We start from the raw sequence: 14,356 nt of genomic DNA, 5'->3' as shown, positions 1-14,356 counted from the left end.
TTCCTGAGGTTTTGTTATTAACAACTGTTTTATATTGTTTTATTGAGCCATTGTTAAACACCAGCAGGAGCAGGTGGAGGGGGGGCAGTGGTTTCCTCTCTTGCAGCTGCTGCATCACTGGTGCCACACAGAGCAGAGTTTGGCTAAGGAAACAAAAATACTCATTTCCAGCAGGTTATTTATTTGTGCTGGAGCAAACTGTGAAGGCAACACGGTGGTGGGGTGTCAAGGGGGAAACAGCCGATCAACAGCTATGGGGAGGGAGGGAGGATTTGTTCCATCCCAGAGTAAAATGTGTCACCATCCTCTTGGGTCTGGTCCTGGTGCCATCTTCTCTTAAAACCTTGCAGTTCCTCTCTGGAATGTGATGCCAGCAGCAGATTAAAGCCAAGTGATGGTTCTCCTCCTTTTTGAATACACTCACCCAGGAAATAAATACTGCAGCAGGGAAGCTGGGCTGGGGCTGCAGATCTGACTGGTCCCACCCACAAAAACCCAAGCCAGGAACTTCTCCCAGCAAAGGCTGGGGACAAAGGCAGAGCTTCATTCTCCTCTCTGGGATGTTTGAGCCGAGCTGTCGCATCACTTGGTACCCACCAGGCATCAAAATATCAAAAACATCCTGGAATCATGGAATCTCAGACTGGTTTGGGATGGAAGGGATGTTCATGATCACCCAGCTCCAGCCCCTGCCGTGGGCAGGGACATCTTCCTCTGTCCCAGGTCGCTCCAAGCCCCATCCAGCCTGGCCTTGGACACTTCCAGGGATCCAGGGGCAGCCACAGCTTCTCAACCTGTGCCAGGGCCTCAGCACCCTCACAGGGAAGAGTTTCTTCCTAATATCCCATCTAAAAATCTCCTGTTTTAGTTTCAATCCATTCCCCCTCGTCTTGTCATTGTTTCCTTGTGTAAAAAGTCACTCTCATTTTTCCTACAGGTATTTGTTAAGTTGTGGCTTTAATACCCAAAGGGTGTTGAGTGCCTTTAATGCCCAGAGGGTGGGCAGTGCTGGGGAGACACTGGGAGCAGGGACACCGGGGCTGGCTCACATTGCAACACATCAGCATAACCCACAGGGTATTTTTAAATCCTTCTTCCTGCTTCAGATTTGCCCAACACTTGACCCAAGCCTACAACAGCAAATCAAATGGCGCCAAGAAATGTTTCCCTGCTTTGGAAAGAGCTCATTTATTCTGTGAAATTGTTAACACAGTTCCCAGCAGAACACTGGCCAACTCACACCATCCGAGGAACTCGGGGCCCAGCGGCAGGCAGCTCAGCCCCTGCTGCTGATTTGGGACTCAATCCCTGCCCTGCAGCTGCTCTGGGGAAGATAATTTCATGCTCTGGTATGTGTCACCCTCTGCCAGCAGCCTCAGTGCCAGCAGGCAGTCCTGGGAAGGTTCACCCTGCCCAAGCCAGCACAGGGGTGACAGCCCAGTGCTTCCACAGCTCCAGGGCAGGACCAGCCCCTGCTCCCACCCCACTCCAGCCCAGCTGGCCATGAACTCTGAACTGCTGCAATGATTCAACTCCTCTGCAGTGCTCCATTCCACGCTCTCAGCGAGGCCACAGCAGCACTGGAGGTACCTGAGGCAAGCTGGGTGGGATGTGAAGAGGAGGTAAAAAGTGCTTTGAAACAAAGCTGACGCTTCATGACACAGAAAGAGGCCCTGAGGTGTCCTGCCCTGCCCCTTTCCTGTGTTAAACCCCTTATCAGAGTAAGGGAACTCTTTCAGCAGTTCTGAAAGAGCCAACACAACACCCAGTGGAAATTTCCAGCTTCTCTTTACAAACAGAGGAAAACCTGCAGAGCAGAACTGTATTTTTTTTAGCAGGGCATGTTCTCAGTCCCAGGTGCTACTGCTACTGCAGTTCTCCCTCCTGAGTGTCTTCTCAACACAACAGAAAGTGAAAGGGCCCATCAGGAGATCAGGCTGAGGCCACAAAGCCCCTGTCCCCCTTCTCAACCCCACAAGCACATCCAGCGTGACCCATGGCACAAACAAGGCAGGTGGAAAGGTCATTTATTCCATTATCTGTCAACACACCCAGAGCCACAGCAGTACTTCAGAGAGCTTGGATTGCCAGCAGTGACTGCTCCCTGATAACACTGAAACTACATCAACAGAGAAATGGAGTTTTTTTTCTTGGCTGGGGGCATCCAAACTTACAGGGAATGAAAAGCTCAGAAAAAGGTGTCCTGTTGCATTTCCTGAACAGCAACAGGCTTTAGTTTTGCACAGGGAAATCTGGTCCTGCACAGCCTTTTAAAGGCTTTGGTTCTTCTCCAGTCTCAAGTATTATTAACAAATTATTTGGAGCAGCCTAATCTTAAACCCCTGAGGACTGAAAGCAGGAATCTTCCTTGTTTACATGGGTGAGTGGGCACAGAGGTGTTTGGTCAAAGGCTGATTCTGATTTGTGGAAACCACTCACACTTTCCAAGCAACAGCTCTGCACCCACTTCATGCTGATGAAAGGAAACACGTGGTTTGTAAAGTGCATGTTCAAACCCTTCCAGGCTATTCCCTTGCAGACTTTTACCTGCTCCCCTTGAAGGACAGTAGCAGAGGCCACATTGTCCAGATCGACCCTTTCCCCAGTTCATTGCAGCTAAAATCCAATTAATGAGCTCCCTGAATTCCATTTGTATCTAAAAATGTCATTCTAGAGCTGTCACGTCATTCATGGAGATACTCCTGGCACCAAGGCACTCGGAGCAGAGCTCCAGGACACCTGGGAGCTGCCTCAGGTGTATCAGGGTGCAGGAATCAATCCCCCCTCTCTGGTTCCAGCCAGGCCACACAGCCAGGTCCCCAGAGAACCCTCAGCTGTGCCTGCCATCAAACTGCTGCTCACAAGATTCAAAGCTGGAGTGGCAAATCCTTACAGGAGCCTCCTCCTCATCCTGAGCAGGTTCCTGATCCCCCCAGTGCCCCCAGGCTGACACAAGAGCTCTGGCTCGCTTGCTGACACCGTGCCACCCCAAAGGAAGGAGCCAAGACTCTTCCAAGCCCAGAAGACACAAAACTGGGCACTTCCTTGTGCCAAGGCTGAGCCCAAGGACTCGGCACTTCTGCTTCCCAGCACAGCCCAGCAGGGCCAGCTCGGTCTCTCCCTACAAACACTGCAAGCACTGAAGCAGAGTCACCTTCCTGCACGTCCCCTTCAGTCCTGGCCCTGCAGGACACAAGCAAGCCCAGTCCCTCAGTCCACAGCAGCCAGACACTGAGCTCTGCCCAGGGAGAGGGAACGTGGGCTCCAAACCTCCCCAGGCACTGCGAGAACCGAGCTCTCTCTGCACTTCCTGAGCACATTTTCTGATCACTGGGGTATCACAGGAAATGCACGTCAGTGCTTCCAGGAGTTGAGGGAGGTTTTGATTTACTGAGGTGTGAGGTTTTTTGGTTCCTTTATTTTCTGACCATGAGCTGTGTTTAACCCCTTCAGAGCCATGTCGCTGTCCACAGGCACTGCCTTGGCCTGGGCTCCCAGCACAGAGAATTCCCTTCCCACCTTCAGGGAGATGCTCCATGGCTCGAGGGCTGGGATTTCCAAGGTGGGATCCCAGCATTCCAGCTCTGTCCCAGCAGCTTCCCCCATCCGAGGCAGACCCTGCCCACAGACACTCCCTGCTCAGCACTGCAGCCCCTTTGCTCAGGGGCTGAAACTGCCCTCCGTGCCAGGGCCTGTGGTGAACTTCATTAACATGCAATTAATTAAACCCTCCATTAATCTTGGTTCACCACAGCTAAAACAGTATTAAAACAATGACAGAAAAAAGAAACCCAAACTTACTACACTCTAGAGCAGGTAAAGCTCTCAAAGATCCTGGAATGAAAACATGATTCATATAAAAGCACTGGAAAGCTACTCTGTAAACCACAGGCAGGTTTGTCATTCACAAGTCTTAGTAGGACAGAGCAACACATACATCTCAAGACAACTGTTGCTCTCAAAAATTCTTATTTATTAAGAGCAGAAAGGAAATTTTGCTTAAGTTTTATACATAAAAAAGTAAACAGTAAATTTTTTTTCTTATAGTCTTTTCCACTGAAGAAAATTGAGAAATAAGTTGTCTTTTTAGATAATGTTTATTTAAAAAAATAAAATTAATTGACAAAGATACCACACTATTTTGCATGCCGGGTACCCCTTGGCTCGCAGGACCCTGTTCAGCATGAAACCGCTTTGTCACAAGCACAAACCACCCCAGCTTGGCTCCCACCTGGCAGCTGCTGCAGCCACACAACTTAGTGAGATATCTCTGGGTTTTTACCAGCTCAGGTCTTTAGTAAATAAATTTCAAGTGGACACTAAACAAGTATTTCACTAAGAGATGATGAAATATTAAAATTAAAAGCAAGTCAGATTGCAGCTGTAATTATACTACATTAGAAACTTCAGTTGGTGGGGGGATCCATTCACCATATAGAGATTAATTTGTAATCAAGGTAATTACAAAGACAGAGCATTTACTTCCTGCATGCTTTCCCAGGCTTGGAACCAACAAAGTTGACTACATGGAGAGTTGACTAGGGTGTACTTGGAATTCACTCTCTCAGGCAGGAGACTAGTTAAGGAGTGTTACTGATAACGAAGAAGAAAAGTTATACAACATTGATTATTATAAATTACTTTGTTCTTATCTGCTTTTTAGCCTTAGTCTCCTACAAGTCTTCATCCATTCCTGTGGAAACCCAACTCCTCCTCCTCCATTCCCCCGTGGCAGCTCCCATCCCTAGTGGTGGTTGGAGTGCGTGGGGCAGCCCTTGATGCGGAACACGTGGATGTGCAGGTGGGCAGCGATCTGGTTGCACACACTGACACAGTATCGGAGCAGGTCCAACAGGGACAGGATCTGTACGGGGAACAGTCATCCACAGTTACACCCACATGTTCCTTGTGTGCCCCACAGGCTGGAACAGCCCACACCCCCCAAACACAGCACTGTGCTCCACTGAGCTGAACCTCCAGCTCCAGGAACAGCCATGGAGTCACAGACTGGCCTGGGATGGAAGAGACCTTAGAGCCCATCCAGCTCCACCCCTGCCATGGGCAGAGCTTCCACTAGACCAGGCTGCTCCAAGCCCTGTCCAACTTGACCTTGGACACTTCCAGGGATGGGGCATCACTCCCTAAAGAGTTTCTAGGAATGCTGGGCTTTCTTCCTGCCTAAGACAAGACAGACTCTTAATTCTACAATCAGAAAGTGGAGAAGAATTACAGCAGCTACAGAGATACTGTGAAATGTCCCATTAACTTTCAGTGGTGATAACCATACACACAACATCTTTCCACATCACATCAACACAATTTTACTGAAAGGTTAACACTGTCTCTGTTCATTAAACTTGAGCATTTGTTAAGCCCAGGTAAGTTGAATTTAGGATGTTTTTCCTGATGGGTGCTGGCATCATGACAGACATTCCAGAGCTTGAGGCATGCCAGAGCACCCCTGCATCGCCCATCACAGAACCCCTGTTAACGAGGCAGCAATGCTCATCTGCAAAATATTCTAATCTAAGCTTTGAATATTTGCTACAGTGCTTTGAAATTTTAAACTATCATAGTCATCAAAGTTGGAGTTTGAGTCCCACCATCACCCCAGAGCCACCATAATTACCATTGAACCACGTCCCCCACGTGCAACATCCAGACACCCCAGGTACGGTGACTCCACCACTGCCCTGGGCAACTTATTCCAGTGCCTGATTAACTCTTTCACCTTTTTCTTTTTTAAACATCCAACCTAAACCTCCCCTGGCATAACTTGAGGTCATTTCCTGCTGTCCTGTCCCTGTTCCCTGGCAGCAGAGCCTGATCCCCATCCTGGCTGTCCCCTCCTGTCAGGGAGTTGTGCAGAGCCAGAAGGTTCCCCTGAGCCTCCTTTTCTCCAGGCTGAGCCCCCCAGATGCTCCCTCAGCAACTCCTGGTGCTCCAGTCCCTTCCCCAGCCCCATTCCCTTCCCTGGACACACCCCAGCCCCTCAATGTCCCTCTGGTCAGGAGGGGCCCAGAGCTGTCCCCAGGACTGGAGGTGCCCCAGCAGTGGACACCACGCTGGGCCTTCTGGACACACCATGGCTTCAACAGCCCAGGTGCCACTGCCCACCTAGGCACATCTGGGTTCAGGTCCAGCCACTGTCACCAGCACCACAAAATCCTTTCCCAGCTTTCCAGCCACTCTTCTCCCAGCCTGGATCATGTCATGGGACTGTTGTGACCCGAGGACACGCTGCTCATGGATCCAGCCTGTCCAGATCCCTCCGGGAGATCCACATCCCACCCAAACTGGTGTTCTGCAAACTGACTGGGAGTGCCTCCATCCCCTCACACAGACCATCCCTAAAGACAGTGCCAGGACCATCCCAACACCGAACCAGGGACACTGACCCTGCTCAGCTCTGCACCCCCTCCAGGGGATTCAGCTGGGCACACCCAACGCGGTGAATCAGTGGCAGAGCTAATTAACCAAATGAGCCTGGACTCACCAGGGCAATCCAGAGGACAATATACTCATCAATAAAGCTGTTAAAATACTGGTCAAGGAACAGCAATGCTGGACCTATGAATGCTGTGTCATACAGATACATCTCACTCTTGGTCATGTGGGCAACCTGCAGTAAAAAAAAAAAAAAAAGAGACATTTAAGAAATAAACATGTGCCAGCCAAGGCAGAGTGATTTCAGAATACAAAAAGCCAAAACCATAAAGTTCAAGCCACATCACTGCAAAATATCAAATACTCAAGTGGCTGCAACAATACTGTTTGAACCATGGTGCTCCACAGCTACAGAGATGCAAGGTTTGCAGAGAGGTGTCTTTTATTAGAGCAGAGAATGTAGCACAGGAAAAAAAAACTAACAAGTTTTCCAGCCTCACCTCTTCCTCCTGCCAGAAACCAAACAGTGAAATGGAAGCAGACTGGTAAATGTTAAAGTTGAGCCTGAAAACAAAAACTCACAGCTGCTGGAGCTTCAAAATTTGAGGACACTTGGTGCTCTTCTCTCTCCACCTCTTTTTATCCCATTCCACAAGGATCACCATCTCTCTCTGTTTACAATTTGATGAACATTTTTGGCGTTCAGGTGTGCCCTTCCCACCTCCCTGTGTGCACAGAACCATCCCACACTCCATCCCAACTGCACAGCACAGCTGTGAGCACCAAAGCAAACCTGCTAAGAAAGAAACCCTTCCTCCACTATGAATTTAAACTCTTCCACTGTAAGTTAAGTCCAGCACTGACCCAGCTCACAGCAGCCCAACAGAGGCCTGCAGAACTGGGATGGTGTTTGAGGCAGGAGCTGTTTAACCCTCGTTCATTGACAACTCTGTCCTTGTACAAATGTTAATTATTTTAACCCCTATTTACCTCCAGTTCTTCAAGGTAAACCCCCAGCAAGTGTTCCAAACCTCACCATCACCCCCACTCCTTCTGCCAAACCTTCCTCCCCTTTGTGCCTGTTCCAGCCCAACTCTTGACACGTGCACAAACACATCACAAACGTGTGTTAACAGCTGGGGAAGGGGGAGAACAGCTCTGAGCTCTTCTGATGCTGCCTGTGCAACTACAGCATCAACTCCAGGCTCCCACTGCCCTCTCAAACAGAAAATGACTCTGCTGCTCCTCCAGCCTACTTAAAGCAAAGCACGAGCATCTCTTCAGTGCACAAACACGTGGGAGTTACTCAGTGGAATACCCAGAGAGTTCCAAAATCTACAGAGCTCTCCTGCAACAGGTCTTGGGAAGGTTCTGGAACACTCACCACGAGTTTATTTGTGATCTTGGCAGACACAAAGCCAAAAGTCAGGATGTAGAGGCAGGGGTGCCTCTCAAAGAGCTGCACAGCAGATTTCTTGTAGATCATTGCAGCCAAGGCGATCACTGAGCCAATATGGAGAAAAGGTGAGAGGACACTTGTTCCCTATGGTGAGATTAAAGCATGAGGTTAATAAAATGTGCACATTGCAAAGAAATCTCAAAGAGCCCCTCACATGGTGTGCAATGAGGGGTTAAAAATAAAATCACATTAGAAACATCTTTCTGAAAACTAGTGGTAAAAGGAAGAAAAAGTAGTGAAACTTGAGCACGCAGCAGCTGAGAACATGGTGGAAACTTTCTGGTGCTGGGGAAAAAAAACAGATTTTAGGCAGCAAGAACCACTGCAACAGAAGGTGCTTGTGTAGGCACTTCCACTTGTTCTTTTACATTGGTAATATAAATAATACAGATCTTTCAGAAAGATCAAACCCAGAATCTTCTTGAAAAATTTCCTTCTGAATGGATTTTTGCATAGGATATTTCTATTAACTCTTCAGTGAGGGGTGTATTTGTATAATTTGGTTTATCTCATTAATTCAAAAACAAATATTGAAGTACAATGAGTACTTTATATCAAGAATTTCAAAACTTTGACTCCTAAATCTACTATTGTTACACACACAACATTAACTAGTTTTCCCAAGCCAGCAAGGAGCTGAAGGGAAAATATTTCCATGGAGAAGGGATTAAACACAAACTGTGGCTGAAGAGCCTTCGTGCTGAGGAGGAACTGGCAGCCCAAGGTACTCACTGCTATAGTGGATCCATTTTTGCCAACTCCACCCGTGAAGATCACACCAAAGTAGTTTGTACAGGAGAATATGGTTCCTGCCACAGTACAAAGAGCTGGGAATATTTTCACCTGAATATTCAGTATTGGAATCTTAATGGAAGAGAGAAAAGAAGTTAAAATATGCACAAACTCAAATTTGGGTTGGTATTTCAGGTGCACTCAAACACTCCACTTTCCAACACAACATTTGCTCTTCTCTCTCTGCTATACAGAGATTGACATTTCTACAGAGAAAAACGTATTTTCCAAAAATCCTTCCATGAAGCTTCCAAGAAAGCCAGACTTATGTTCAGTTACCAGAGAAGAGACAGCAAAAGCAGAGAAATGGACAGAAACCAAGAACTTGCTCTAAATCATTTCAGGGAAGAGAATCATCACCTTTCCTGAAGCTGCAGTCAGAATCAAACTGGGCAGAACAAGAGCCACCTGGGATAGTCAGTACTGGATCCAACCTTTTGTGCAAGGCATGGCAAGCAAAGAGATCAGACAAGTCAGATCAGTGACCCAGGAGAGGAAGGATGAGGTTGCTAAAGAGGGGAGAACGAGCACAGGTAGTGTCGAAAGTTTCCTTCATTTTTTAACAGTTATGTTTCAAGCAAAACAGGAAAAACTAGAAATGAAGAACAGTCCAAAGTAAACCACAGGAAATATGTTATGGAAGCAAGTGTTCAGTGATAACTAACCAAAACTTCCCAACTGTATCTATTCAACTGCTCAAAGCTCTTCATTTGGGAACTGAAGTCATGGCACTCAACTGAATAAATGCTCGGCTCCCCAGTGAATCTGACCAGGAACACAAGCCCAGAGGAGGTCAAGTTGCTTCTATTTTTCTTTAATTACACTCTCAGAGTAGATTTCAGCAGGTTTATCATGGAATATTACGAGCTGGAAGGGACCCACCAGGAGCATCCAGTCCAGCCCCTGTTCCTACACAGACATCCCAACAATCCCCCCTGTGCCCGACAGCGCTGTCCAAACACTCCTGAAGATCATTCCTGAAGATCCTCAATTTTCTACTCCATCCAACAACTGAACCTCTTGGTCTTTTCAGGGCATGATTACGAGGCAGAGGAGCATTAACCCTTCATGCCTTGCTCAGCCCACTCCCCAAACCCCACCCAGTTTCATGACACTCATATATTTCTCCCCTCTTAAGGCAAAAAAAGGCATTTCCTACATGTAGAGAACTGTAGAGAAAGAATAAAGACAAATAAAGAGAAGACTTGAATTGCCAGACTGTAGCACTACTTGTAATCATCCATTCATGTCAGGAGGCTCAGAACTTCTCAAACTCTTCTAAAAGCAGGTACCTATGCTGACCTCTGCCTCAGAACTGATACTCTGGTATTTAAAGAATGAGCTAGATTGACTTTTACAAGCAGAAGGAAACAGTAGCAAACTCCATTACAGGAGTCAGAAGATATTAAGGTTGACATTTTCCCAAGACAAAGGAAGTTGATTGGGAAAAACACCCTGTGAACTCCCAGCTAGCACTAGAACACTGGAGAAGGATTCTCAGGGAGGAAGATAAGGCCACACAGTTGTAATAGTCCAGATTTGGGTTCTTAACACCCTCCTTTTGGCCTCCACAGCAGCTGCATCAGTGCAAAACATGTCTGAAGAAAAAATTATTGAGAAACAGCCACATGCAGAAATTTGGCAGAGGAAAGCCAGGAGTGGATTAAAAAGTCAGCGCCTGCTGAAAAGTCAAAAGTGGTAAGCAGCAAAATCAAGCAAATATCAGATTACATTTCTTTTTTCCCTCTGAGTAGGGGAAGAGAGGGAAATGTTAATACAAAGTGGCACTGCAGCCCCTGAATCTTAACTCAGAGGACACTGGAAGACAGCCACAAGGCTGCCCTGTCTGGTATTCCACGTGCACTACAGCCCCTGCAGTTAATCTGCCCTTCCTGGTGATTCCAGGGCCTTCATCCAAAGTCACACGCAGGCAGAACTTCCCAAACCCATGTCAGCAATGCAGGGAAGTATCACCAGTCACATCTTTTACAGGCAAATCATGTTCTCTGTTAAACCCTCTGAGACTGATCACAGAGGGAAGACTGCATTGACCAGAGAGCTGCAGAATCCAAGTAAACCCTGGGAAAGAAGCGTTCCAGGCTGGACAGGGTTTGGAGCAACCTGGACTAGTGGAAGGTGTCTCTGCCCATGGCAGGGGGTGGGACTGAATGAGCTTTAAGGGTCATTCCAAACCATTCCACAATTCCAGATTTTGCTTGGGAAGAGCCCAGGCATGGCAATAACCAAGTGGCAGCAAGCAAAGGACGGAGTCTGGAGCAGTTGCCAGAGCCAGCATTAAAGCAAGTCTTGAATATTTTGCAAGAAAATTACTGCCAGGATTCCAGAGTACATTCCATCAGTTTTGTGCAGAATGAATTGGGATTTATAAAATAAAGTTATGAGGAAATAGGCCAGAGCAGAGTCCAGCTAAGGGCTCAGGGAAGCAGCATGTAAGAGAGCACAGGAAGGGTTCCTCCAGGAGCCCCTCCTGTCCCCAGTCCCACAAACCCCCCCAGCCAGCTGGGGAACTCACACCCTGGAGTCCTCCTCACAGGGCTGGACCCCAGCTGCAGTTTGGAGCTGTCCAGATACACTGCAGTCACATCTGTCCAAGGAACAGCTTCCAGAGGGCTGAACTCCAGCTTCATATTCCCAAAGTGTTGGTGTTTTTTCATATTCCAGACTCTGTGGGAGAAAACTCCAGCAACTGCAGCACTTTCCTTGCTTCAAGCAGGAAAATCAAATATAAAATCTATTAAACCAGTTACCCTAAGCTTCCTTGCTTTATTCACATGTCTCAAATGATCCAAGATGGAGCCACAGTCAGCATCCCACAGGAATTAACCAGCTCCAGGAGCCTGGGAAGCAGCACTTAACAGGCTTTGAGGAGAATTTACACTGCAAGAAAGGAGGGGGTCAGGATAGGCACACACAGTTTCATGGAACAAAGGAAAGGTAATGAAAGCAGCAATTGCAAAAATCCACAACTCTGCATTTTGCCTGTTCACAGTGTTTTGCTTTCCCCATGAAAAGTGGAATGTTTGAGTACACAAACACATTTACTCCATACTTCCCCCAAACAGAAGAAAATAAAAAATACCAAACCACCAATTTTGTAGTCACATCAAGAATTGAAGGATTAGAGAGGGCTGGGTGAGAAGGTGTTGTGTGATTTATTTTGCTCTGCAAACAGCAAATAACATTTATCTCTAAACGAACACAAAATCTCACTCATTGAATTAAACAGAATTATCATGGGAGGCCTGATTAAGGTTGCTCTCTGGAGAAATGCTCCGTTAAACCAACCAAACTAGTTAAGTATTTTTGGGAGCTGCCTTAGGCAAATGCTGCTGCAACACAGAACTTCTGCTAGATTTCCAGATTTTGCTGAAAAGGGTTATTTAACAGACTATTTTAGAGTTACTTAAGCTGTTTAATAACAAGAGACCCATTTCTAAGCTCACACAAACATCACTGAATTGTGGCAGAGGTTGCTCTAAGCAGCACTTTCTCCCCTTTACTTTGTTTTTTTTAAAGGAAACTGAACAGGAACTGAGAAATTCTCTTGGTAACAGAATATTACATTATAGCTTCATGGGGATGTTGGGCCACACTAATGTATCTGGAAAAACTGGCACCAATAAAATCAAGTGTAGCCTCATTTTTATTTTCTAATCAGTCCTACCCACCCTCATTCCCTTTAGATGGTATTTACTTTGCAGTTTTTAGAATTAATTAAGGGCTTTGGGGTTTTAAGCACAAGCAGCAAAATCAGGATAGCCACAATTAGCTCATTTGGGATGGGTTCATTGCTCCCATTACACAGAGCAGATTAGAAATTCATACATTTGACATTAAGCTTTTTAGGGACTTTTGGCCATCTCTTGGTGTTACTGAAATCAAGATTTCTTTTTCCTTAAGAATTGCATTTGTCAAATAGAGAGAGAAGACTGATAAACAGGAAGGAAAACTAGGAAAACCTTCCAGAAAATCAATGCTTTGGATTTTATTTCCAGTGAATTTATGTCTTTTTAATTTATGTATGCACATACCTGCTTTTCTGTGGACAATGCCATTTTGATAGCTCAATGTGGCTTCTAATACTACTGCATTACTATTATTATTGTAATTACCATTAAACTGTCAGCTGACATGGCCTGGTGAGCCTATATCAACATATCTATATTATATATAATATATACATAATATAGATATAAATAAAACATCTGCAGCCAGGCTGTGCCAGGAGCTCATTTAATCAGGATCGTCTTAGTTTGAAAGGAAAAACCTGACAAATGGGGTTTTTTCCCTTACACAAATCAAGAGTTATCAGCCACATTCAGGCCAAATTATCTACTGATGATTCCCAACTTCTCTCCCAAGAGTTCCCCCAAATCCTCATCCCAGTTTAATATTCCTCCACTGTTTGTTGCATGGAATTAATTCAAGTTTTGGCCGGGATTTCACCTAAGTTCATGCAATGCTTGATTGCTTTTTACCTGCAGGTACAGAGTATAAAATAACCTTGTTTTAATGACTCTGGTACAGCCAGAATCCACAGTTAATTAAGGGATCTGGATTAAAAAAATCTGTTTCCATTTATGAGGAAAAGTGAAACTTTCCTGCAGAAGTGAAACTGTCTCGAGATGTGCAGGAGTCCTTCAGCGACCACGGGATTATTAAAAAGGATAAAATAAGAACGTGAGCAAAATTACCAGAGATTGCCAAAAAGGTGGTCCTCCAATCACTGCCAGTAAATGCATGATTATTATGAAGATTTGTACTTCAGTCACATCAATTCTGATTAGGTATAAAAAGCCAAAAAAAAAAAACAAACAATGCAAAATTATTCAAAGCAATTTCAAGTCAGTTATTCGCAAGCTCAGCGGAGCAACTCTGTCATGCACAGTATAAACACCCCAAAAGGCTGAGGAAAAGGAAAAACTCACAAGTAATTTAGAAGGCAAAAATGTATTTAGTTTTATTGTTCAAATTAAGAGCAATGTTGTGGTATAATTTTGTTTTCACAGTGTAATAACAGAAAATCCATTTTATCAACAGAAGATATTGGAACTCTTCACTGCCCATTGGCAGCTGCAGAAATAAATATTCAGTTTTAACCTTGTCCACCAAAAAAAAAAGAATTTCGTACAGATGATAAAATTCTAAAAATGTATTTTTAACCCATATTATAGTCCCTACCCTATTTTAATATGAATATTCTCTGAGTAAGATCAAGCTTTGAAGAAACACAAATCCCTAAAGGGTTGATGGAAATGGTGCAGTGGCATCAAGAAGAGAAATCACTTCTGGTTCCAGCAGAGCCAGGATGTGATGCAGGAAGGAATGGGAGAAAACAGGGAATTTATGGCTTTGTTGTAAGGAGCATGAAAAGTCTAGGAGGTAGAAAGAGCAAAAAATGGGTGTAGAAATGAATGTCAGAAACAGGAGTATATAAAAATACAAGTGAAATGAAGAGGATGAACTTGCTGGTGTGAGATACATACATGGGGTGGATATATATACTACATATGTTATAAATAGGCATACACATTTTATACATCTATATATATGCATATCAATGTATGTTATATATAAAAAAATATGTTATATATTTTATAGTCATGTAATAGTATCTTGCCCTGAAGTGCTACATCAAAAATAACCCTTCAAGTCAGTTTGAAACATTTCTGGCTTATCCTTATTTCCAACTAGATA

The 14,356-nt window shown here is 45.2% G+C and overlaps 1 protein-coding gene across 5 annotated transcripts in view; it reads right to left on the bottom strand.

The window, feature by feature from the left end:
- Positions 1 to 4,013: 4,013 nt before the first annotated feature.
- The window catches only part of CEPT1 (choline/ethanolamine phosphotransferase 1), a 32,886-nt gene continuing 22,543 nt past the window's right edge, over positions 4,014 to 14,356 (bottom strand). For 2 of the 5 annotated variants that reach the window (XM_088066978.1, XM_014258942.2), the window contains exons 6-9: positions 8,579 to 8,710; positions 7,772 to 7,930; positions 6,497 to 6,622; positions 4,015 to 4,864 (exon numbers count right to left, since the gene is read on the bottom strand). In XM_088066978.1, coding sequence (XP_087923104.1) covers positions 4,745 to 4,864; positions 6,497 to 6,622; positions 7,772 to 7,930; positions 8,579 to 8,710 — 537 coding nt within the window. In that variant the 3' untranslated portion in view covers positions 4,015 to 4,744. Of the gene's footprint in view, positions 4,865 to 6,496; positions 6,623 to 7,771; positions 7,931 to 8,578; positions 8,711 to 13,353; positions 13,439 to 14,356 lie in introns of all 5 variants that reach the window. The other 3 variants (XM_014258940.2, XM_014258941.2, XM_014258943.2) reach the window with 2 other exon arrangements.

This window comes from Pseudopodoces humilis, chromosome 26 (assembly GCF_049639895.1).
Source record: "Pseudopodoces humilis isolate 2021_Gansu_Grassland_sample_001 chromosome 26, ASM4963989v1, whole genome shotgun sequence".
In the NCBI taxonomy this organism is placed as follows: Eukaryota; Metazoa; Chordata; class Aves; order Passeriformes; family Paridae; genus Pseudopodoces; species Pseudopodoces humilis.
Note: the sequence above shows the minus strand (reverse complement) of the source record. Positions and strands in the feature narration are given on the sequence as shown.